General features: G+C 49.9%; 1 protein-coding gene and 1 long non-coding RNA gene across 2 annotated transcripts in view; one reads left to right on the plus strand and one right to left on the minus strand.

The window, feature by feature from the left end:
* The window catches only part of LOC141111455 (uncharacterized), a 17,497-nt gene extending 4,651 nt beyond the window's left edge, over positions 1–12,846 (plus strand). Inside the window, exons 2-6 of the mRNA XM_073603750.1 lie at positions 1,920–2,152; positions 8,176–8,255; positions 9,577–9,707; positions 10,966–11,032; positions 12,064–12,846. Coding sequence (XP_073459851.1) covers positions 1,920–2,152; positions 8,176–8,255; positions 9,577–9,707; positions 10,966–11,032; positions 12,064–12,194 — 642 coding nt within the window. The 3' untranslated portion in view covers positions 12,195–12,846. The remainder of the gene's footprint in view (positions 1–1,919; positions 2,153–8,175; positions 8,256–9,576; positions 9,708–10,965; positions 11,033–12,063) is intronic.
* Positions 1–23,978, minus strand: part of LOC141111341 (uncharacterized) — a 367,423-nt gene that overhangs the window by 294,399 nt on the left and 49,046 nt on the right. The gene's annotated exons all lie outside the window — the stretch shown is intronic.

The following is a 23,978-nucleotide window of genomic DNA, read 5'->3' on the forward strand; positions in this document are numbered from 1 at the left end:
GGGATGTGTCCTCTGCACACACCCGCCTACACAACAAAGCCAAGCTAGTCTGTGGACAGTCCCTCATTCTAGTGTGGATCGGTTCGGATCTGCTTCAAAAAAGTTTGTGTATACGATTTCTTCTTTTACAGTGTTAGATAGGTTAGTGTTAGATCGTGGATGTCTATAGATGTAGGGATTTTAGTGTTAGGGTGGGCTTATCCGATCCGATCCGATCCCACACGGCTTCGCTGTGGAGGATGGTTCAGAGGACACTGCTGACAACAGAAGCCCCATAGTAACTCTATGGGTGACGTCACTTCCCATTCATTTCACAACCGTTGTCGGCTATGTCCTCTGCAGAGCTTCCGCCGCTGGAGACCGGACCACAGCTGCTTAACCACTTGCCGACCCGCCGTCGCAGTTTTCCTGTGGCAGAATGGCACGGCTGGGCGAAACGACGTTATGCAACGTCGCTTTGCCCTGTGGCCACTCCAGCGGCGTGCGCTGCTCGCCCCCAGAGCCCGCGATCACCGCCGAGCTCCCGTGATTGCTGGCGACACACGGAGAACCGGGATCTGTGTGTCTAAACACACAGTTTCCTGTTCTCTGAGGGGGAGGAGAGACTGATTGTCTGTACATACAAAGTATGAACAGCGATCCGTCATCTCCCCTACACAGTCCCAGACCCCTTCAGTTAGAACACATATAGGGAACACAATTAACCCCTTGATCGCCTCCTAGTGTTAAGCCCTTCCCTGCCAGTGACATTTTTACAGTAATCAGTGCATTTTTATAGCACTGATCGCTGTATAAACGTCAGTGGTCCCAAAAATGTGTCAAAAGTGTCCGATATGTCTGCCACAATGTCGCAGTCCCAATAAAAAAATAAATAAATCGCAGATCACCGCCATTACTAGTAAAAAAAATGAATAACAAAAATGCCATAAAACTATCCCCTATTTTGTAAACGCTATAACTTTTGTGCAGACCAATCAATATACGATTATTATTTTTTACCAAAAATATGTAGAAGAATATATATTGGCCTAAACTGAGGAAAAAAAATTTTTTTTTTTTTTTTTTTTAGATAATTTTGGGGGATATTTAATATAGCAAAAAGTAAAAAAAATATTGCTTTTTTTCCAAAATTGTCACTCTTTTTTTGTTTATAGCACAAAAAAACAAAACAAAAAAAAAAAAAAAAAAACGCAGAGATGATCAACTACTACCAAAAGAAAGCTCTATTTGTGGGAAAAAAAAAGGACGTCAATTTTGTTTGGCTGCAACGTCGCACGACCGCGCAATTGTCAGTTAAAGCGACGCAGCGCCGAATCGCAAAAAGTGCTCTGGTCAGGAAGGGGGTAAAATCTTCCGGGGCTGAAGAAAAAAAAAAAAAAAAAAAGTATGTATAGCGATTTCTTCTTTACAGGGTAGTGTTAGATCGTGGATATCTATAGATGTAGGGATTTTAGTGTTAGGGTGGACTTATCCTTCAACAGGCCACCCTATACATACCTTTTTTGAAGCCGATCCGACCCGATCCCACGCGGCTTCACCGTGGAGGATGGTTCAGAGGACACAGCTGACAACGGAAGCCCCATAGTAACTCTATGGGTGACGTCACATCCCATTCATTTCACAACCGTTGTCGGCTGTGTCCTCTAACGCCACTGGAGATCGGACCACAGCTGCTTAAAAAAAAAGCTATGTATAACGATTTCTTCTTTACAGGGTAGTGTTAGATCGTGGATGTCTGTAGATGTCAGGGTGGACTTATCCTTTAACAGTCTATTACAATAAAAGTGCTTTTGTTGTGTTTGTGGTGTAGGGATTCCCCTTTAATATAGCCTGCAGAGGGGAGTGTGTAGGGCAGGCAGTGATCTATTATTGATAGGTAGGTATTGGGTGACTCGGGTCGTGAACGTTCATTGCAGTAGACGGAGAATGATCCACTACCTTCTGGCTCACTCATCTCATCATCTCAGCCGCTGGCTCCCCCGTACCCACCGGAACAGGCTGTGAGCACCCCCCCATGTACCCATCACCCCTCACCTACCTGTGCCCATGTGCCGTCACTAAGGATTGCCTTCTCTTGTCTGTCTTCCAGGCTGGGGACCATTGCGGTGGCCAGTGTGGCACTTATAGCCCCTCAGGTGTACGTACTTCTAAGGTCAGTATGGCCGTGTCAGCGTTTCTCTACAGCTTTCATGTCTAGGTGGGACACAAGCCAAGTCATGTTCCTCAAGTGACACGTATCCCTGATGCTGGGGGGGTATAGGGGACAGCGCACTAGACACCAGCACTTGTTGAACCATTAGGGCAGGAGAGTTTGAAGACTTGAGGAACAGAGCTGTGTAGATGTTGGTGTTCTATCACTCATTCTGTTGTGTCATCAACATGCCTATTTTATAATGCACATAAATATATTGGTATTCCTTAACCCCTTGGAGCCGGCGCATGCTGGCCCTTTAAGGGCTTTCGACTCCCGGGAGGTGGGGCGGGGCTTATGGTGATGCGACTGCCGTGATTGTCCGTCACATGATCAGAAAGCTCAAGCAGCAAACGGGAGCTTTGTTAGCCACCGGTAACTGTGCCAGGATTGGGCAGGGTGCGCGCTCTTAGCGTAGCTCTATCGGCCCTATTGCATGCGAATATGCTGCCGCTCGGCACCAAGGCACCAAGGCAAAAGTAGCTGTAAACCCTCACATATAACCAGTGAAGTGACTGGCCTCAGGTGATACACAGAGATGAAACAAATCCCCCTATTAAAGTTGTACCTGTTTATCTGCAAATATTGTGTTCTCTACATCTGTTTAAAGTGCTGAGTTATAAAGTTTGTCTGAGCTGTCAGAAAAAAGGGGGAGAGCTGAAGTTACACTACGCAGAGCTCAGTGAGGAGAGCTTTGAGAGCTGAGGGGAGGGGAAGGGAGAGGAGTGGAGTGGAACGGAACGGAACGGAGGGGAAGGGAGAGGAGTGGAGTGGAACGGAACGGAACGGAGGGGAAGGGAGAGGAGTGGAGTGGAACGGAACGGAACGGAGGGGAAGGGAGAGGAGTGGAGTGGAACGGAACGGAACGGAGGGGAAGGGAGAGGAGTGGAGTGGAACGGAACGGAACGGAGGGGAAGGGAGAGGAGTGGAACGGAACGGAACGGAGGGGAAGGGAGAGGAGTGGAACGGAACGGAGGGGAAGGGAGAGGAGTGGAACGGAACGGAACGGAACGGAGGGGAAGGGAGAGGAGTGGAACGGAACGGAACGGAACGGAGGGGAAGGGAGAGGAGTGGAACGGAACGGAACGGAACGGAGGGGAAGGGAGAGGAGTGGAACGGAACGGAACGGAGGGGAAGGGAGAGGAGTGGAACGGAACGGAACGGAGGGGAAGGGAGAGGAGTGGAACGGAACGGAACGGAGGGGAAGGGAGAGGAGTGGAACGGAACGGAGGAGAGGAACGGAACGGAACGGAGGGGAAGGGAGAGGAGAGGAGTGGAACGGAACGGAGGGGAAGGGAGTGGAACGGAACGGAGGGGAAGGGAGTGGAACGGAACGGAGGGGAAGGGAGTGGAACGGAACGGAGGGGAAGGGAGTGGAACGGAACGGAGGGGAAGGGAGTGGAACGGAACGGAGGGGAAGGGAGTGGAACGGAACGGAGGGGAAGGGAGTGGAACGGAACGGAGGGGAAGGGAGTGGAACGGAACGGAGGGGAAGGGAGTGGAACGGAACGGAGGGGAAGGGAGTGGAACGGAACGGAGGGGAAGGGAGTGGAACGGAAGGAAGGGGAAGGGAGTGGAACGGAAGGAAGGGGAAGGGAGTGGAACGGAAGGAAGGGGAAGGGAGTGGAACGGAAGGAAGGGGAAGGGAGTGGAACGGAAGGAAGGGGAGAGGAAGGGAAGTGAGGGGAAGGGTGGGGAGAGGAAGAGAGGGGAAGGGAGAGGAGGTGAAGGGAAGCGAGGGGAAGGGAGGGCAGCCTCAGTGCTCTGGATTGAGAAACACTACAGATGCATGTGATTGAGACACACTACATGGTGCATGTGATGAGCAGCATGGGGCCAATCAGCACTGTCCAAGACAGAGGGTCAGGGGTCCTGCATCCTGATAGGACAATCAGGGGAGAATGAAAACTCCTCCTACAAGCTCTAACCAGACAGTGATAGAAGTCACAAGACTGCTATATACTGCTGATGTTATTTAGCAGTTTATATTTACTAAAATAATTGCATTTCCATGTTCTATGTACTGTGGGAGACCAGATATAGTGAATGCAGGGTCCTGGGTTTAGTAACACTTTAACTGCTATGTACTATTGCATGTAACTAGAGATGCGCTGAAACATATCAGCAGAAAATGGATTATCAGCATATTGCCGATAAGAGAAAATGGTGCCGATAATGCTGCCGAAAACGTAGCGCATTTTCGGTACCAAAATATCTATTCGGTACACCTCTAACCCTTTAATGATCCTTTTTGTTCAGAAAGATCTCTATTTGCTGCTCTTCCCATAAATCACACCAGAGAAAGAACGCAGTTACTAAGTTATCAGCGATGTGTAAAAGGTGTGAATACCCATGTGATTGTCATTGCAAACGATCATACATATACCAGATAAGCGTATAATAGAACGACAAAGAAGGCGGCACGCGGCAAACAAACGGGACCTGGGCAGATAAAAAAAAACATTTGGTGAAGTGAAGATCTAGTTTTTGATATAAAAAGGTTCAGAAAGCGTGCAGCAGGCGGGTGATCGCGCGCATTATTTCGTGAAATGGCGTCATACTAGAGGAGAGAGGAGAGGCTTACCTGCCCCACTGACATGACCGGTTCTCTTTCTACTTATTCTGAACAATGAACCTCCAGCTTGTCCCATATTCTCTATCTCCTCCAGAATACGTCCGCCATGATTACCTGAACACTAAATACTACAGGTATAAAATATTCATCAACTCCAATGCACTTCACTAATTCCATTAAAATATGCTACTAAAAAATTCAGAAAAAAAAAAAAAAGAAGTGTGGAGGAGAAGGGGGACAGGGGAGCGCACCATCGCGTGTTCACAGTCCAAGGGGAGATGTCAGGGGAAGCGCGCTGCTCACAGCAGCCAATCAAATCCCGGCTGACACAGGTCATATTCTTATGCGTTTTACTTACTTTACACAATTGATCACACAATGCATATTGCACTATTAGGCCTCATGCAGACTGGACGTTACGAAACTGCACTTTTAGGAGCCTTTGAAGTTTTGTTTTTTTTTCTGCCTCTAAACGTCCAATCACAGATAGGCGTTTATAGGCAGAAAAAAAAAAACCCCCACTGCCAACGCGTTCAGGAGCAGTAGCGTTTTGACAGTAAAAAAAAAAAGCAAAACACGATGTGCCTAAACGTGTTAACGTTGGGCACATTTAGCGATTGATTGTGAATTAATTTTAATGGCCAGAATAAATTATTACTCTGGCCAATGAAATACACCCAAACGCTTGACGTGCCTCAATGCATTTAAATGTGTGATAACGTAACGCTAGGCGTGTTTAAGGCTTGAGCGTTGAAGAGGAACGCTCTTTTGCTCCCCGCAAGGCCTGCAAATGAAAAGCATAATGCATACTAGCCCATTATGTGACAATTACCTGCAAACGAAGCCCACGCTGTCCCCGCTGGTGGAAGCGCCCATATTCGCCCCTCTTCCTTCCGGGGCAGCGGACTCCGGCTCTGTGACTGGCCGCAGTCGCGTGACGTCACTCCCACGCATGCGCCGTCAGTCACGGCACACTCTGGGGGAATAAATGGCACGGTGGTCCATTTCTTCACAGCGCATGCGCCGATGATGACATCGGAGCACTACAAGTGAAATATCTCCTAAACGTGCGCCGATATTTCCACTACCTGTAGAAAAAGCCTTATTCTAGGCTTACCTATAGGTAAAAAATCAACAAAAAAGGGTTTACAACCACTTTAAGTCTAGGTTCACATTGATGCGATTTGACATGTCAAATCGCATGCCAAATCGGCGGCTATAGCCGGCAATGGCACCGTCCGAATCGGTGCGACGCCGACTTTACGGCGCCGCGCCAATTCCCAAAAGTCGTTTCTGTACTACTTTTGGCGACTTCAGGTGCGATTTCAATAGACATCTGGTGCAGGAACCCGCGCAGATGTCTCTGAAATCGGCCCCCCAAAGTCGGGACAGACATGCGGGAATGAAATTGTGCGAGTTCAGCTGATCGCACGTGATTTCAATCCCGCAGCAGTGTGAACCTGGGCTAAAAAGTGATATTAAAAGGCAATAAAAAATAAATATATATGTTATACTTGCATGCACTGTTGCAGTTGGTTTTGCAGAGCATTCCCTGATCCCCCTCTTCTCGGGTCCCCCCCGCCAGCGCTCCTGGCTCCTCCCACCTGCAGAGTGCCCCCCTCCACCCCAAGCAATCAGCTTGCTGTGGGGGCACCCAAGCAGGCTCGCTCCCAACTCACTGCTTTGCTTGTCCATTTGCGCACATAGCAGTGGCTCAGACCCCCTCTCTCTCCTCATAGGCTCACTGGCTGTGATTGACAGCCAATGAGGAGGGAGAGTCCCCGGAGAGCCAAAGCTTGGGGGGGAGGGGCCTGCAAAAAACGCTTCGTGTGCAAGACGCCTTAGACTTAGAATTTCACTTTTCATACACGGCCAAATCTATGATGTATCTTGTGCTCAGTGTAGTTCTGTAAAAAAAATAAAATAAACCTTAGTCATATGTATCCAAAAAGTAAAAGTAAATGACAATTAGTATTGTTAATTAATAACTTTCAATAAAAATGTATTGTTCAATGAAAATAAAAACTTTCAATAAAATTCGATTTTTTATTTATTTGTTTATTTTTTTGAACAATACATTTTTATTGAAAGTTATTAATTAACAATACAAATTGTCATTTACTTTACTTTTTCGATACATATGATTAAGGTTTATTTTTATTTTTTTAAATACCTTTGTTTTGTTTTTTTGGTTTTTTTGAACAATAAAAGGTATATAAAAGAAAAATAAACCTGTGTTCATGGTAAAGGTGAGGTTTAATCTGCTTATATACACTTAACGACTGCCCTATAACAGATTTACTTCTACAATGTCAAAGTATGAACAGCGATCTGTCATCTCCCCTACACAGTCCCCTCCCCCTTCAGTTAGAACACATATAGGGAACACAATTAACCCCTTGATCATCCCCTAGTGTTAACCCCTTCACTGCCAGTGACATGTTTACAGTAATCAATGCATTTTTATAGCGCTGTATAAACGCCAATGGTCCCAAAAATGTATCAAAAGGGTCCGATATGTCTGCCACAATGTCGCAGTCCCAATAAAATAAAATAAAAAATTATAAAATATAATATTATATATATATATATATATATATATATATATATATATATATATATATATATATATATATATATATATATATATATATATATATATATATATATATATATATATACACACATATACATACACACACACAATTCTGCATTTGAAACCCAGGGGGCGCACCGCTTCTGCTGTGATTAGTAACAGCAAATGCCGATCAGCGGGTGCCAGCCAATGGATGTCCACCGGCACTTGCTGATCGGCAAGGAGAGACACAGGATGGAGCTCTCCATATGGAAACAATACAGAGCTCCATCCTGACAATAAGAATGTGATGGATTTTGTTTCCCTGCAAAAGCATGGAATAAAATCCAGCACATGCCTTAGTAAAAGCACCACACACAGTGCAACACTGGCTAGGCATATTTTCAGCACTGATTACTGTATTAATATCACTGGTCCCCCACAAAAGGGATACACCATAGTTTGTAGATGCTAGAACTTGTGAGAAGCTCATAGTGTGCAGTAAAAGCAGAGTACGCTATTTCAGCACAAGAGGGGAGCCGGTACAACTTTGCTTCCTGAACTTTGGCCCCGCCCCCTTCCGCTCCTCACTACTTGTCCATCTCTGCGATTGGCAAGCCTCACTGACCAATAATAAGAAGGGGCCGACCCACGCACAACTTGGGTTAGGAGCAGGGAGTTTGCTGTTGGTCTATCAGTTCCCCCCTCCCAGGGTGCTGTGCGAGGCAGGCGACAGTACATACCGGCTCCCCCTAGTGCCTGCTGGCGGTTCAGCAGCTGTACAGAGGACTATTTGAACTATGGAAAGTGAGATATTTGTGTTCTGTTCTGCAGGCCGAGCTCCTCACGGTATTGTAGCCAGCCTCTGCTGGACGGCCTCATCTGCAACATTGGCTTCACGTTATTCACCACGGGTAAGAACACCAGTCATCCCTACACTGAACCAACCACTCTTGGCGCTATTTACTAAAGGGGGTATTAGCGGTCTTACTTGTCAACCCACTATGAACTTTTTGTCTTTAAAGCGGTATTAATCCCAAAAGCAAAAATTTTATTTATTGCAGCTTACCAACTCTTAGATGTGATGGCTGCATTCGTTTTCTTTTTTTAGTCTCGCTTTCCTTTATTTTCACCTAGTGATCCAGCCAGCAAGTCTGTTGTTTTCAACAGAACAAGCTCTCTTGCAGTTACAAAGATGAAACCAACCATTTAACACTGACAGGAGTTCTTACAATGATCAGCTTTTATTAACTCATGTAAAACCTTTATCCCAAAAAGGAAACAAAAAATGGTTTGCTGTAACTGTTTATAAAAGGTGAGCAGGAGTTAAAGAGGAGCTACAAGCTCCTTCAGGCAAAAAAAAAAAAAGTCAGCAGCTACAAATACTACAAATACTGCACCTGCTGAATTTTAATATTAGGACACTTACCTGTCCTGGAATCCAGCGGTGTCTTCACCCGAGCCGATTTTTTCAATCGGCTCTCGGGTGCTGCCGCTGCCATTTCTTGTAAGGGAAACCGGCAGTGAAGCCTCAGTGAATGGCCCAAGCAGCGGGAGCCGGACTTCTGGGTGACTTTGCCGTGGCAATGTTCCCTGGATGTGGGAGCGTTTACCTGTCAAAACCAGGTATCGGGGGGGGGGGGGGGTGGCAAACAGCATTTCCCCCTTTTGGGTGGAGCTCCGCTTTAAGCACCAATTGGTTTGTGTATTTAAATCTGCTAATCCATCTCCCACTCCCCCTCCCTCCAGACTGACAATGCTGCTGTCCAAAGGTGCCCCCTGTGCGCCTATCTCCAGAGTGGTGGTGGGGGGGGGGGGGGGTGCGCTCTAATACAGGAGGTGTGTTACCAGCCAGATCACCAGGTAGAGACAGAGGAGGGAAAATCTAAAAACAAAAACGAATGCAGGCGCCACATCCAATGATTGGTAAGCTGCAATATATTACATTTTTGAGTCGGTTGGATTGGCACATACACAACATTGTTCAGGGTGTCAGATCCTGGCTGCTCAGCCACTACAGGAGTAGAATTGGTTGTATTTCCTTATTCTTCATAAAATCTTGATTTTTTTTTTAAGGAAATCTGTCATTGTTTCCATTCAGGGCAAAGTGACAGGTCCTCTTTGAAGCCCCCCCCCCCCACCCCCAATCCATGACACTGATCATCACTATCCATATACTTGTCCTTCATTCTGTTCCACTGCCCCCCACTAACGCTGTCCCTGGTTCCTTTGCAGCTTTTGCTCTGATCCTCGTCCTTGTGGACCCGGTCCCACGCTGGCTGAGAGTCCTCTTCCACGTGTTCGGAGTGGCCTCCTTCATTGAGGGGATCTGCACCGGCCTGATGACATTCCTGGCTGCAGACTGTGTAAGGAATATTATTGTCATTTTATAGTGGACCTGTTATTAGGCCAACATCCGTAGACCCTTTCCATTCACTAGAAGACAGGACAACGTGCCACTAGTGTCCACGGCTAAAAAAAGAAAAACAAAAAATCTAAGGTGGATCATTGCCAAAAAATGGCTGCCTCTGATGTGGAAAGGATGACTAGGACACTTTAACTACTTAAAAAGTGGTGTTCCGGCCGAAATTATACTTTTTAAATAAAAATACCCCTATAATACACAAGCTTAATGTATTCTAGTAAAGTTCGTTTGTAAACTAAGGTCTGTTTTGTTAGTTTATAGCAGTAGTTTGTTATTTTATAAACTTACAGCAGGCCGTGGCCATCTTAAGTGTGGGCATCTGAAGCCAGACTGTATTTCTTCCTGGATCTCATCCTTGGAGATCTCGCACATGCTCAGTGCAGCACAAGCAGTGTAATAGGTGTCAGGTCAGGTTTCCATAGCAACGGCAGTGTCAGAGGAAGTTGCCGCCCCCTTCCCAGAAGGCATTGCAAACAGGAAATGATGCGATGGGCCACGGCCAGGGAGGAGGAAGTGAAAAATGAATACAGCAGATATACAGTAGGTGCTGAGAAAAAAAAATAAAAAAATATCCAATTCGTTTACAGTGCACAGTTTAGTGTGGGATGCTGAAGAGTTGTAAAAGTGGGTGGAACTCCCCTTTAAGGACCAGGCCTATATTTTACACGTTACACAGGTTTTTTTCGCTAAGAAATTAATTATTTAGAACCCCCAAATATTATATTTGTTTTTTTACCAGACACCCTAGAGAATAAAATGGTGCTTGTTGCAATAATTTATGTCACACCGTATTTACACAGCGGTTTTACAAACGCATTTTTTTGGGGAAAAAAAAAAAAAAAAAAAAACACTTTTTGGAATTAAAAAAAAGAAGAAAAACAGTAAAGTTAGCCCAATTTTATTTTATATTGTGAAAGATAATGTTACACCAAGTAAATTGATACCTAAACACATTACGCTTTAAAATTGCGCTCGCGGAATGGTGACAAACTTTGACCCTAAAAAAGTGGCCTCGTCAGGAAAGGGGAGGGGGGGGGGTAAATCTTCTGGAGGGGGCACAGACCGCAATAAAATCATGACAGGGGTTTTATTCCCTCTCCACTCACCAAAACTAAAAAAAAAAAAAAAAAAAAAAGGAAGTATTAACCCGTACAGACACCAGTGACATCTGATGAACTCTCTTTCCAATTGGCTCACAGGCAGCAAGCACGCCGACTCTCTACCAGACATCCGTTGTGTTATCTGTACTCAATGCCCTGTCTATAGGTAAGTGGACCCGTCTTATCACAACACTGCATTTTCAACATCAGCAAATAGAACAAACTCAGATTTTTATATCTAGACCAGCCAAGTCTGACTCCCATCTCTAATGGCGGCCACACACACGCTTCAAACTTTCTACCCAATCAAAGTGCAAATTCAATTAAAACAATCGAATAGCCAGAACTCCCCTTCCATTCAGATAGATTCGATCAAACTGAGTCAACCAGCTAAGGCAGAATAATATTGATCATTTTGCATACTTTGTTCATGAATATGATCATATTTAAAAATCTATCAGATTATAGATCACTTTCATTACTTTTTACAATGTAATTTCTTTTTCAATTTAACTTTATTGCTATCACAAGGGGACCAACAAGACCCCAATGTGATAGGTTTGGCCAGGTGACAAGTACTTTTTATGGAGGCATCAGCATCTATTAGACCCCCTGATGTCTCCTTTGCCATCCAATGCAGCTAATCAAGCACCGATTTTGCCTGATTAGCCATTTCCCTGGCAGCAGCAGCCAGGGAATGACAGCACTCAGACCGGAAATCATTGTCTTTTCCAGCTTCATTAGTCACAGAGGAGATCAGGGAATGGGTGTTCCTCCATCGCGGTGCTGGGAGAGTGGGGGGGGGGGGGGGGGACTGGCCCTTCTCACTTCAGTAAAAAAGATCAGATGGCTGTAGAGCCGCCCAGATCAGTTCTGCTGAACAGTCGATCGCTTGCTGCAGCTGAACAGCCATGAACTGGTTATGACCACTTACTTTTTATACATTTGGTGGTCAGCAAGTGGTTAAAAAAAAAAAAACTGCCCAACAAAAACTGACAAGATGCTTGTGGGCAGTATGAATGGGCTCTTATGGTGCATCAACATGCATGCATTTTCTATGCATTGCGATGTGAATAAACCCTATAAAAACCGAAGCTGCGGCATAAGACAGACAACCAAACTGACAAAGCCATGAAACTGCAGTGCAGCGGGTATGCGATTTCCAGAGTACTGCCTAAATGTTTCCTCTCCCCGCAGGTTTCTTCCTGGTCGTCCTTCCTTTCTGGCTATCAAACTCCATATTCCCCGAGCTGGTGCTGGACAAACAATCCCGTACCGGGATGTGCTACGAGCCGGTGGTCTGCTGCCCATGCTTCTGGCATGTCTAAGGAATTTAAAAGGGGATTCCGCCATCGCTGGCAAACACAGAGACCCTACAAAAATAGAGTGCCTTCCTAGATCCATCCAGTTCACCCTATACCTACCCTCCTACTCCTGCAGGTGGCGCAATAACCCATTGGTCTAACTGACCCAGCTGTGTCCTTTAATGAACAAGAGACAAAGAGAAAGGCTTCCTAAACCTATCAAGTTCCCTCTGTACCTAGCCCCCCTACTCCTGCAGGTGGCATAATAACCTATTGGTCTATGAATCTGGCTTTGTTCTTCAATGAAGGAAAAAGAAAGCTTTCCTAGACCTATCCAGTTTACCCTGGACCTAGCGTCATACTCCTGCAGGTGGCACAATAACCCATTGGTCTACTGATCTAGATTTGTCCTTAAATTAACAAAATAGAAAAAGCCTTCTTAGACCTATCCAGTTCACCCTGTACCTAGCCTCCTACCCCTGCAGGTGGTGTCGAAACCCATTGGTCTACTGATTCAGCTGTGTCCTTCAATGAACGAAAGAGAAAGCCTTCATAGATCTATCCAGGTCACCCAGTACCTAACCTCCTACTTCTAAAGGTGGAATAACAACTCATTCATGGTCTACTGATCTGGCTGTGTTCTTCAATGAAGGAAAAAGAAAGCTTTCCTAGACCTATCCAGTTAACCCTGGACCTAGCATCATACTCCTGCTGGTGGCGTAATAACCCATTGGGCTACTGATCTAGCTGTGTCCTTCAATGAACGAAAGAGAAAGCATTCCTAGATCTATCCAGGTTACCCTGTACCTAGCCTCCTACTCATGCAGGTGGGGCAATAACACATTGGTCTACTGATCTGGCTGTCCTTCAATGAATGAAAGAAGAAAGCCTTCTTAGATCTATCCAGGCTACCCTGTACCTAGCCTCCTACTCTTGCAGGTGGTGTAAAAACCCATTGGTCTACGGATCCAGCAATGTCTTTTAATGAACGAAATTGAAAGAGAAAGCCTTCTTATACCCATCTGGTTCAACCTGTACCTAGCCTTCTACTCTTTAAGGTGGCATAATAACCCATTGGTCTACTGATATAGCCATGTGCTTCAATGAACGAAAGAGAAAGCCTTCCTTAACTCATCCAGCTCACACTGAGACTAGAGTCTTACTCCTGCGGGTGGCGTAATAGCCTATTGGTCTACTGATCCAGCTGTGTCCTTCAGTGAACGAAAGAGAAAGCCTACCTAGATCTATCAATTTCACCTTGTACCTAGCCTCCTACTCTTGCAGATGGCATAACCCATTGGTCTTATGACCTATCCAGTTGACCCTGTACCTGGCCTCCTACTACTTAAGGCGGCATAATAACCCACTGGTCTACTGATTCAGCTGTGTCCTTCAGTGAACGAAAGAGAAAGCCTACCTAGATCTATCAATTTCACCTTGTACCTAGCCTACTACTCTTGCTCATGGCATAACCCATTGGTCTTATGACCTATCCAGTTGACCCTGTACCTGGCCTCCTACCAAGTTGTGTCCTTCAGTGAATGAAAGAGAAAGCCAACCTAGATCTATCAATTTCACCTTGTACCTAGCCTCCTACTCTTGCAGATGGCATAACCCATTGGTCTTCTGACCTATCCAGTTCACCCTGTACCTGGCCTTCTATTACTTAAGGTGGCATAATAACCATTGGTCTACTGATTCAGCGGTGTCCTTCAATAAACAAAACAGAAAGCCTTTCTAGACCTATCCAGCTCACACCGAGCCTAGCGTCCTACTCCTGCAGGTGGCATAATAACCCATTAGTCTACTGATCCAGCTGTGTTCTTCAATGAATGAAGGAGAAGGAGAGTCTTCCTAGACCTATCCAGTTCACCCTGAGCTCCATAAAGCAACATTCCAGTCAAACAACTACAACCACAGACAAAACTCACCTATGTGTACTCCTTTAACTGCCCAAATATTTGAAATTCCTTTGGACCAGTTATGTGATTTACGCACAGCTGCCACGCCACAGCCTGGAGGATGACACCACTGTTTCATATGCGTCCTTCTGCAGTTTCCTGTGTCAATTGCTTGCTCACTGGGTAAATGAATAAGCCACACCATGCTGATGATTTCTCTCCTGTGCCTTCCTACAACAGCTCCCAGTGTCTGCAATATGTCAGGATGACAGCACCTGTGCAATGCAACAGAGCTGGACAACCTCACAGTGATAGAAACTCTAAACCTAACTGGGCTACAATGGATTTCAGGACGTTAACACAGATTATGCTACAGATCATAGATAATTCTACTAGCAGTATTGTCATTTTTTCCAATAAATAACTGAGCAAAATATTGTTTTATCCATGTAATTATTTTTACTACTGGTCTTGAATTTGGCTCTAATAATCACAAGTTCCACTTTCTTGCGGGGATGGGTTTTCATGTTATTACTCACCCAACAGAGCTCCCTACTTTTGTCTTTTTCTGCACAAAAGAAGAAAAAAACCATAGTGCCTGCTACAGGCAAGGAAATGGTTCACATTAAGGGATCATAAAGGCTGCCATTAGCCACAGCGCCACTAAAGAGTTACAGTTATGAATACAAGAGAAGAAGGATGGCGTGATCGAATCAGTACATGCAGGACAGGGTGCTCATTGGTGGAACAGAAAGGGCATTCAGTGTGACTGAACAATGAAAGCTCCTTGACTGATCCCAGCAGCTGCCAGGAGGGGGCAGCATCCCATCTCGGTGATTATGTTCACCGATTGACAGCCGCTGTGCTGGGACCTGCTCAGCATGCATGGCTCTGCGCAGACATAATTACTGAACTATACTGGGATTACTGGGGACAGAAAGGGGGTGGGGGGGTGGGGGGGGCAGCAAGCACAAACAAAGGAAGCCTCTGCCAGTGTGCACTAATAATGGAACGAGTACTCTCTATACTAAGAGAGGCAATTTGTCCTTATATTTCCCTACGAGAGAAAATTAATGAGCAAAAAAAAAAAACGCACATGACCCGGCTCTGCTTCCAGATGCTGCCGCCATAAGCTTCTAAAACATGCAAAATACAAACAGAGCGCCTTATATACAACAACTACAAATCACACTGGTCATGCGACAAAAGTCGCACCCCATTAACAGCAATGAACCCATTCTAATCAGTTGCTCCAACTTAGAAAAAGGTTCCTGCACTACTTTGGGGCGACTTCACCGCAACTTGCATTGACTTCTGTTAACCACTTGCTACCCAGACCAATTCTGATATTTCTCTCCTACATGTAAAAAAAAAAAATAATAAATTTTTTTTTTTTTTGCTAGAAAAATTACACACCCCAAAGATTATATATGTTCTTTCTTAGCAGAGACCCTAGAGAAAAAGATGGCGGTCGTTGCAATTTTTTATCTCGCACGGTATTTGCGCAGCAATTTTTCAAACGCATTTTTCTTGGGAAAAAAAAAACGGTTTCGTGCAATTAAAAAAAAAAAAAAGTTAAAAAAGTTAGCCTAATTTTTTTATATAATATAAAGGTGATGTTACGTCGAGTGAATAGATACCTAACATGTCATGCTTCAAAATTGCACACGCTCGTGGAATGGCGCCAAATTTCGGTACTTAAAAATCTCCATAGGTGACGCTTTCAAATTTTTTTACTGCTTACATGTTTTGAGTTACAGAGGAGGTTTGGTGCTAGAATTATTCATCTGGCTCTAATGTTTGTGGCGATACCTCACATGTATGGTTTGAACGGCGTTTACATATGTGGGCGCGACTTACGTATGTGTTAGCTTCTGCGAGCGAGCACACGGGGACAGGGGCGCTTAAAAAAAAAAAAAAAGGAGGGGAATGGAACATCTGGGACTGTTGGGCGGAGTGGAACATCTGGGACTGTTGGGGGGGAATGGAATATCTGAGACTGTTGGGGGGGAGGGGAATGGAACATCTGGGACTGTTGGGGGTATAGAACATCTGGGACTGCTGGGGGGGGGGGAACATCTGGGACTGCTGGGGGGGGGGGGAACATCTGGGACTGCTGGGGGGGGGGGAACATCTGGGACTGCTGGGGGGGGGGAACATCTGGGACTGCTGGGGGGGGGGGAACATCTGGGACTGCTGGGGGGGGGGAACATCTGGGACTGCTGGGGGGGGGGAACATCTGGGACTGCTGGGGGGGGGGAACATCTGGGACTGCTGGGGGGGGGAGGAAACATCTGGGACTGCTGGGGGGGGGGAAACATCTGGGACTGCTGGGGGGGGGGAACATCTGGGACTGCTGGGGGGGGGGAACATCTGGGACTGCTGGGGGGGGGGAACATCTGGGACTGCTGGGGGGGGGAACATCTGGGACTGCTGGGGGGGGGGACATCTGGGACTGCTGGGGGGGGGGACATCTGGGACTGCTGGGGGGGGGGACATCTGGGACTGCTGGGGGGGGGACATCTGGGACTGCTGGGGGGGGACATCTGGGACTGTTGGGGGGGTATAGAACATCTGGGACTGTTGGGGGGGGTATAGAACATCTGGGACTGTTGGGGGGGTATAGAACATCTGGGACTGTTGGGGGGGGTATAGAACATCTGGGACTGTTGGGGGGGGTATAGAACATCTGGGACTGTTGAGGGGGGGTGGAACATCTGGGACTGTTGAGGGGTATAGAACATCTGGGGCTGTTGGGGGGGGGGGAAATGGAACATCTGGGACTGTTGGGGGGGGGGGAAATGGAACATCTGGGACTGTTGGGGGGGGGGGGAATGGAACATCTGGGACTGTTGGGGGGAATGGAACATCTGGAACTGTTGGGGGGGAGGGGAATGGGACATCTGGGATTGTTGGGGGGGGGGGAGGGGAATGGGACATCTGGGATTGGGGGGCGGATGGAACATCTGGGACTGTTGGGGGGGAGGACATGGAACATCTGGGACTGTTGGGGGGGAGGACATGGAACATCTGGGACTGTTGGGGGGGAGGACATGGAACATCTGGGACTGTTGGGGGGGGAGGACATGGAACACCTGGGACTGTTGGGGGGGGAGGACATGGAACATCTGGGACTGTTGGGGGGGAGGACATGGAACACCTGGGACTGTTGGGGGGGAGGACATGGAACATCTGGGACTGTTGGGGGGGGAGGACATGGGACATCTGGGACTGTTGGGGGGGGGAGGACATGGAACATCTGGGACTGTTGGGGGGGGGGGGGAAAGGAACATCTGGGACTGTTGGGGGGGAGGACATGGAACATCTGGGACTGTTGGGGGGGGAGGACATGGAACATCTGGGGCTGTTGGGGGGGGGGGAGGACATGGAACATCTGGGACTGTTGGGGGGGGGGGAGGACATGGAACATCTGGGACTGTTGGGGGGAGGACATGGAACATCTGGGACTGTTGGGGGGGGAGGACATGGAACATCTGGGACTGTTGGGGGGGAGGGGAATGGGACATCTGGGATGGGGGGGGGGGATGGGACATCTGGGATTGTTGGGGGGGGAGGGGAATGGAACATCTGGGATTGTTGGGGGGGGTGGAACATCTGGGACTGTTGGGGGGAGGACATGGAACATCTGGGACTGTTGGGGGGAGGACATGGAACATCTGGGACTGTTGGGGGGAGGACATGGAACATCTGGGACTGTTGGGGGGAGGACATGGAACATCTGGGACTGTTGGGGGGAGGACATGGAACATCTGGGACTGTTGGGGGGAGGACATGGAACATCTGGGACTGTTGGGGGGAGGACATGGAACATCTGGGACTGTTGGGGGGAGGACATGGAACATCTGGGACTGTTGGGGGGGGGGGGAATGGAACATCTGGGACTGTTGGGGGGGGGGAATGGAACATCTGGGACTGTTGGGGGGGGGGGGGAAGGACATGGAACATCTGGGACTGTTGGGGGGGGGGGGGAGGACATGGAACATCTGGGACTGTTGGGGGGGGGGACATGGAACATCTGGGACTGTTGGGGGGGAGGACATGGAACATCTGGGACTGTTGGGGGGGGGAGGACATGGAACATCTGGGACTGTTGGGGGGGGGGGGGGGAGGACATGGAACATCTGGGACTGTTGGGGGGAGGACATGGAACATCTGGGACTGTTGGGGGGGGGGAAATGGAACATCTGGGACTGTTGGGGGGAGGGGAATGGAACATCTGGGACTGTTGAGGGGGAGGGGAATGGGACATCTGGGATGGGGGGGGAATGGGACATCTGGGATTGTTGGGGGGGGGAGGGGAATGGAACATCTGGGATTGTTGGGGGGAGGACATGGAACATCTGGGACTGTTGGGGGGGAGGACATGGAACATCTGGGACTGTTGGGGGGGAGGACATGGAACATCTGGGACTGTTGGGGGGGAGGACATGGAACATCTGGGACTGTTGGGGGGAGGACATGGAACATCTGGGACTGTTGGGGGGGAAGACATAGAAAATCTGGGACTGTTGGGGGGAGGACATGGAACATCTGGGACTGTTGGGGGGGGGAGGACATGGAACATCTGGGACTGTTGGGGGGGGGAGGACATGGAACATCTGGGACTGTTGGGGGGGGGAGGACATGGAACATCTGGGACTGTTGGGGGGGGAGGACATGGAACATCTGGGACTGTTGGGGGGGAGGACATGGAACATCTGGGACTGTTGGGGGGGAGGACATGGAACATCTGGGACTGTTGGGGGGGAGGACATGGAACATCTGGGACTGTTGGGGGGGAGGACATGGAACATCTGGGACTGTTGGGGGGGAGGACATGGAACATCTGGGACTGTTGGGGGGGAGGACATGGAACATCTGGGACTGTTGGGGGGGAGGACATGGAACATCTGGGACTGTTGGGGGGGAGGACATGGAACATCTGGGACTGTTGGGGGGGAGGACATGGAACATCTGGGACTGTTGGGGGGGAGGACATGGAACATCTGGGACTGTTGGGGGGGAGGACATGGAACATCTGGGACTGTTGGGGGGGAGGACATGGAACATCTGGGACTGTTGGGGGGAGGACATGGAACATCTGGGACTGTTGGGGGGAGGACATGGAACATCTGGGACTGTTGGGGGGAGGACATGGAACATCTGGGACTGTTGGGGGGAGGACATGGAACATCTGGGACTGTTGGGGGGGAGGACATGGAACATCTGGGACTGTTGGGGGGAGGACATGGAACATCTGGGACTGTTGGGGGGGAGGACATGGAACATCTGGGACTGTTGGGGGGGAGGACATGGAACATCTGGGACTGTTGGGGGGGAGGACATGGAACATCTGGGACTGTTGGGGGGGAGGACATGGAACATCTGGGACTGTTGGGGGGGGAGGACATGGAACATCTGGGACTGTTGGGGGGGAGGGGAATGGGACATCTGGGATGGGGGGGGGAATGGAACATCTGGGATTGTTGGGGGGGGTGAAACATCTGGGACTGTTGGGGGGATGACATGGAACATCTGGGACTGTTGGGGGGAGGACATGGAACATCTGGGACTGTTGGGGGGAGGACATGGAACATCTGGGACTGTTGGGGGGAGGACATGGAACATCTGGGACTGTTGGGGGGAGGACATGGAACATCTGGGACTGTTGGGGGGAGGACATGGAACATCTGGGACTGTTGGGGGGAGGACATGGAACATCTGGGACTGTTGGGGGGAGGACATGGAACATCTGGGACTGTTGGGGGGAGGACATGGAACATCTGGGACTGTTGGGGGGAGGACATGGAACATCTGGGACTGTTGGGGGGAGGACATGGAACATCTGGGACTGTTGGGGGGAGGACATGGAACATCTGGGACTGTTGGGGGGAGGACATGGAACATCTGGGACTGTTGGGGGGGGGGAGGACATGGAACATCTGGGACTGTTGGGGGGGGGGGAGGACATGGAACATCTGGGACTGTTGGGGGGAGGACATGGAACATCTGGGACTGTTGGGGGGAGGACATGGAACATCTGGGACTGTTGGGGGGAGGACATGGAACATCTGGGACTGTTGGGGGGAGGACATGGAACATCTGGGACTGTTGGGGGGAGGACATGGAACATCTGGGACTGTTGGGGGGAGGACATGGAACATCTGGGACTGTTGGGGGGAGGACATGGAACATCTGGGACTGTTGGGGGGAGGACATGGAACATCTGGGACTGTTGGGGGGAGGACATGGAACATCTGGGACTGTTGGGGGGGGAGACATGGAACATCTGGGACTGTTGGGGGGGAGGACATGGAACATCTGGGACTGTTGGGGGGGAGGACATGGAACATCTGGGACTGTTGGGGGGGAGGACATGGAACATCTGGGACTGTTGGGGGGGAGGACATGGAACATCTGGGACTGTTGGGGGGGAGGACATGGAACATCTGGGACTGTTGGGGGGGAGGACATGGAACATCTGGGACTGTTGGGGGGGAGGACATGGAACATCTGGGACTGTTGGGGGGGAGGGAGGACATGGAACATCTGGGACTGTTGGGGGGGAGGACATGGAACATCTGGGACTGTTGGGGGGGAGGACATGGAACATCTGGGACTGTTGGGGGGGAGGACATGGAACATCTGGGACTGTTGGGGGGGAAATGGAACATCTGGGACTGTTGGAGGGGAGGGGAATGGGACATCTGGGATGGGGGGGGAATGGAACATCTGGGACTGTTGGGGGGGGTGGAACATCTGGGACTGTTGGGGGGAGGACATGGAACATCTGGGACTGTTGGGGGGAGGACATGGAACATCTGGGACTGTTGGGGGGAGGACATGGAACATCTGGGACTGTTGGGGGGAGGACATGGAACATCTGGGACTGTTGGGGGGAGGACATGGAACATCTGGGACTGTTGGGGGGAGGACATGGAACATCTGGGACTGTTGGGGGGAGGACATGGAACATCTGGGACTGTTGGGGGGGAGGACATGGAACATCTGGGACTGTTGGGGGGAGGACATGGAACATCTGGGACTGTTGGGGGGGAGGACATGGAACATCTGGGACTGTTGGGGGGGAGGACATGGAACATCTGGGACTGTTGGGGGGGAGGACATGGAACATCTGGGACTGTTGGGGGGGAGGACATGGAACATCTGGGACTGTTGGGGGGGGAGGACATGGAACATCTGGGACTGTTGGGGGGGAGGGGAATGGGACATCTGGGATGGGGGGGGGAATGGAACATCTGGGATTGTTGGGGGGGGTGAAACATCTGGGACTGTTGGGGGGATGACATGGAACATCTGGGACTGTTGGGGGGAGGACATGGAACATCTGGGACTGTTGGGGGGAGGACATGGAACATCTGGGACTGTTGGGGGGAGGACATGGAACATCTGGGACTGTTGGGGGGAGGACATGGAACATCTGGGACTGTTGGGGGGAGGACATGGAACATCTGGGACTGTTGGGGGGAGGACATGGAACATCTGGGACTGTTGGGGGGAGGACATGGAACATCTGGGACTGTTGGGGGGAGGACATGGAACATCTGGGACTGTTGGGGGGAGGACATGGAACATCTGGGACTGTTGGGGGGAGGACATGGAACACCTGGGACTGTTGGGGGGAGGACATGGAACATCTGGGACTGTTGGGGGGAGGACATGGAACATCTGGGACTGTTGGGGGGAGGACATGGAACATCTGGGACTGTTGGGGGGGGGGAGGACATGGAACATCTGGGACTGTTGGGGGGGGGGGAGGACATGGAACATCTGGGACTGTTGGGGGGGGAGGACATGGAACATCTGGGACTGTTGGGGGGGGGAGGACATGGAACATCTGGGACTGTTGGGGGGGGGGAGGACATGGAACATCTGGGACTGTTGGGGGGGGGGAGGACATGGAACATCTGGGACTGTTGGGGGGGGGAGGACATGGAACATCTGGGACTGTTGGGGGGGGGGAGGACATGGAACATCTGGGACTGTTGGGGGGAGGACATGGAACATCTGGGACTGTTGGGGGGGGGAAATGGAACATCTGGGACTGTTGGGGGGAGGGGAATGGAACATCTGGGACTGTTGAGGGGGAGGGGAATGGGACATCTGGGATTGTTGGGGGGGGGAGGGGAATGGAACATCTGGGATTGTTGGGGGGAGGACATGGAACATCTGGGACTGTTGGGGGGAGGACATGGAACATCTGGGACTGTTGGGGGGAGGACATGGAACATCTGGGACTGTTGGGGGGAGGACATGGAACATCTGGGACTGTTGGGGGGAGGACATGGAACATCTGGGACTGTTGGGGGGGAGGGGAATGGGACATCTGGGATGGGGGGGGGAATGGGACATCTGGGATTGTTGGGGGGGGGGTGAAACATCTGGGACTGTTGGGGGGGAGGACATGGAACATCTGGGACTGTTGGGGGGGAGGACATGGAACATCTGGGACTGTTGGGGGGAGGACATGGAACATCTGGGACTGTTGGGGGGAGGACATGGAACATCTGGGACTGTTGGGGGGGAGGACATGGAACATCTGGGACTGTTGGGGGGAGGACATGGAAAATCTGGGACTGTTGGGGGGGAAGACATAGAAAATCTGGGACTGTTGGGGGGGAGGGGAATGGAACATCTGGGACTGTTGGGGGGGATGGAACATCTGGGACTGTTGGGGGGGGGGAGGACATGGAACATCTGGGACTGTTGGGGGGGATGGAACATCTGGGACTGTTGGGGGGGATGGAACATCTGGGACTGTTGGGGGGGGGGACATGGAACATCTGGTACTGTTGGGGGGGGGGGACATGGAACATCTGGGACTGTTGGGGGGGGGGGACATGGAACATCTGGGACTGTTGGGGGGGGGGACATGGAACATCTGGGACTGTTGGGGGGGGGGACATGGAACATCTGGGACTGTTGGGGGGGGGGGACATGGAACATCTGGGACTGTTGGGGGGGGAAGACATAGAAAATCTGGGACTGTTGGGGGGGAGGACATGGAACATCTGGGACTGTTGGGGGGGGGGGGACATGGAACATCCCCTTGCTATTTGCAGACAGGAAGTGAGTACATCATGGAAATATGTCCCCCTTACCACCTTCATATACATGAGCCCCCCTCCCTCAGGACACATCCCCCACACTGAGAGCCGAGCTCACCATGTCCCCCGCCCCCCTCCATACACTCTCACGCCCGGTACTCACTCTGCTCACGGGGGACAGAGATCAGCGTTGCACGCTCACCATGACACATACGCTCTGATTGGACGAGGAACGCCTCCCATCCGCCTATTGGCGCTGCGTCGTGACGTCAGCAGTCAGCGTCTGTCCCAGAGTGAAGCCGCCCCGGGCTCAGGTAGGGTGGAGCAAGGTGGCTGCTCTGTGTGTACGTGCCACCTGGGAGGAGTGCGGCCATAGTGGGGGGTCAGGGGGGCACATCCTCCCCGCAGAGGGGTATGTATACAATGGGGAGGTGTGTCACCTATATACTGATCGCTGGACATGGGGGATGGAGGGTGGGTGCTTTGTGTGTTCACAGATATCTGATCGTACGATCTTATCTATCATCATCTACTATGCAGTACAAGGACCTCCCTGATTGGACAGTTCAGTCTGTCCTCCTCTGTCATAGTTGCCATTAAATTTAAAGTAGATTGTACAATCAGATTGTACGATGTATGACCAGACACTCGTCCGCTGGGGCAGTTTTTAAATTTTTTTTCTTTTTTTGCACAGAAGTTACTTTGACCTTTTTGTGACCAGAGATGTTTCGCCCCCCACTCCCCCCCCCCCTTTTTTTTTTTTTTTTTTTTTGCACATAACCCCTTCAATACCAGGCAATCCTCCCCCTGCCCAGACCAATTTTCAGCTTTCAGCGCTG

The sequence above is a fragment of the Aquarana catesbeiana genome, linkage group LG10 (assembly GCF_042186555.1).
Source record: "Aquarana catesbeiana isolate 2022-GZ linkage group LG10, ASM4218655v1, whole genome shotgun sequence".
Classification (NCBI taxonomy): Eukaryota; Metazoa; Chordata; class Amphibia; order Anura; family Ranidae; genus Aquarana; species Aquarana catesbeiana.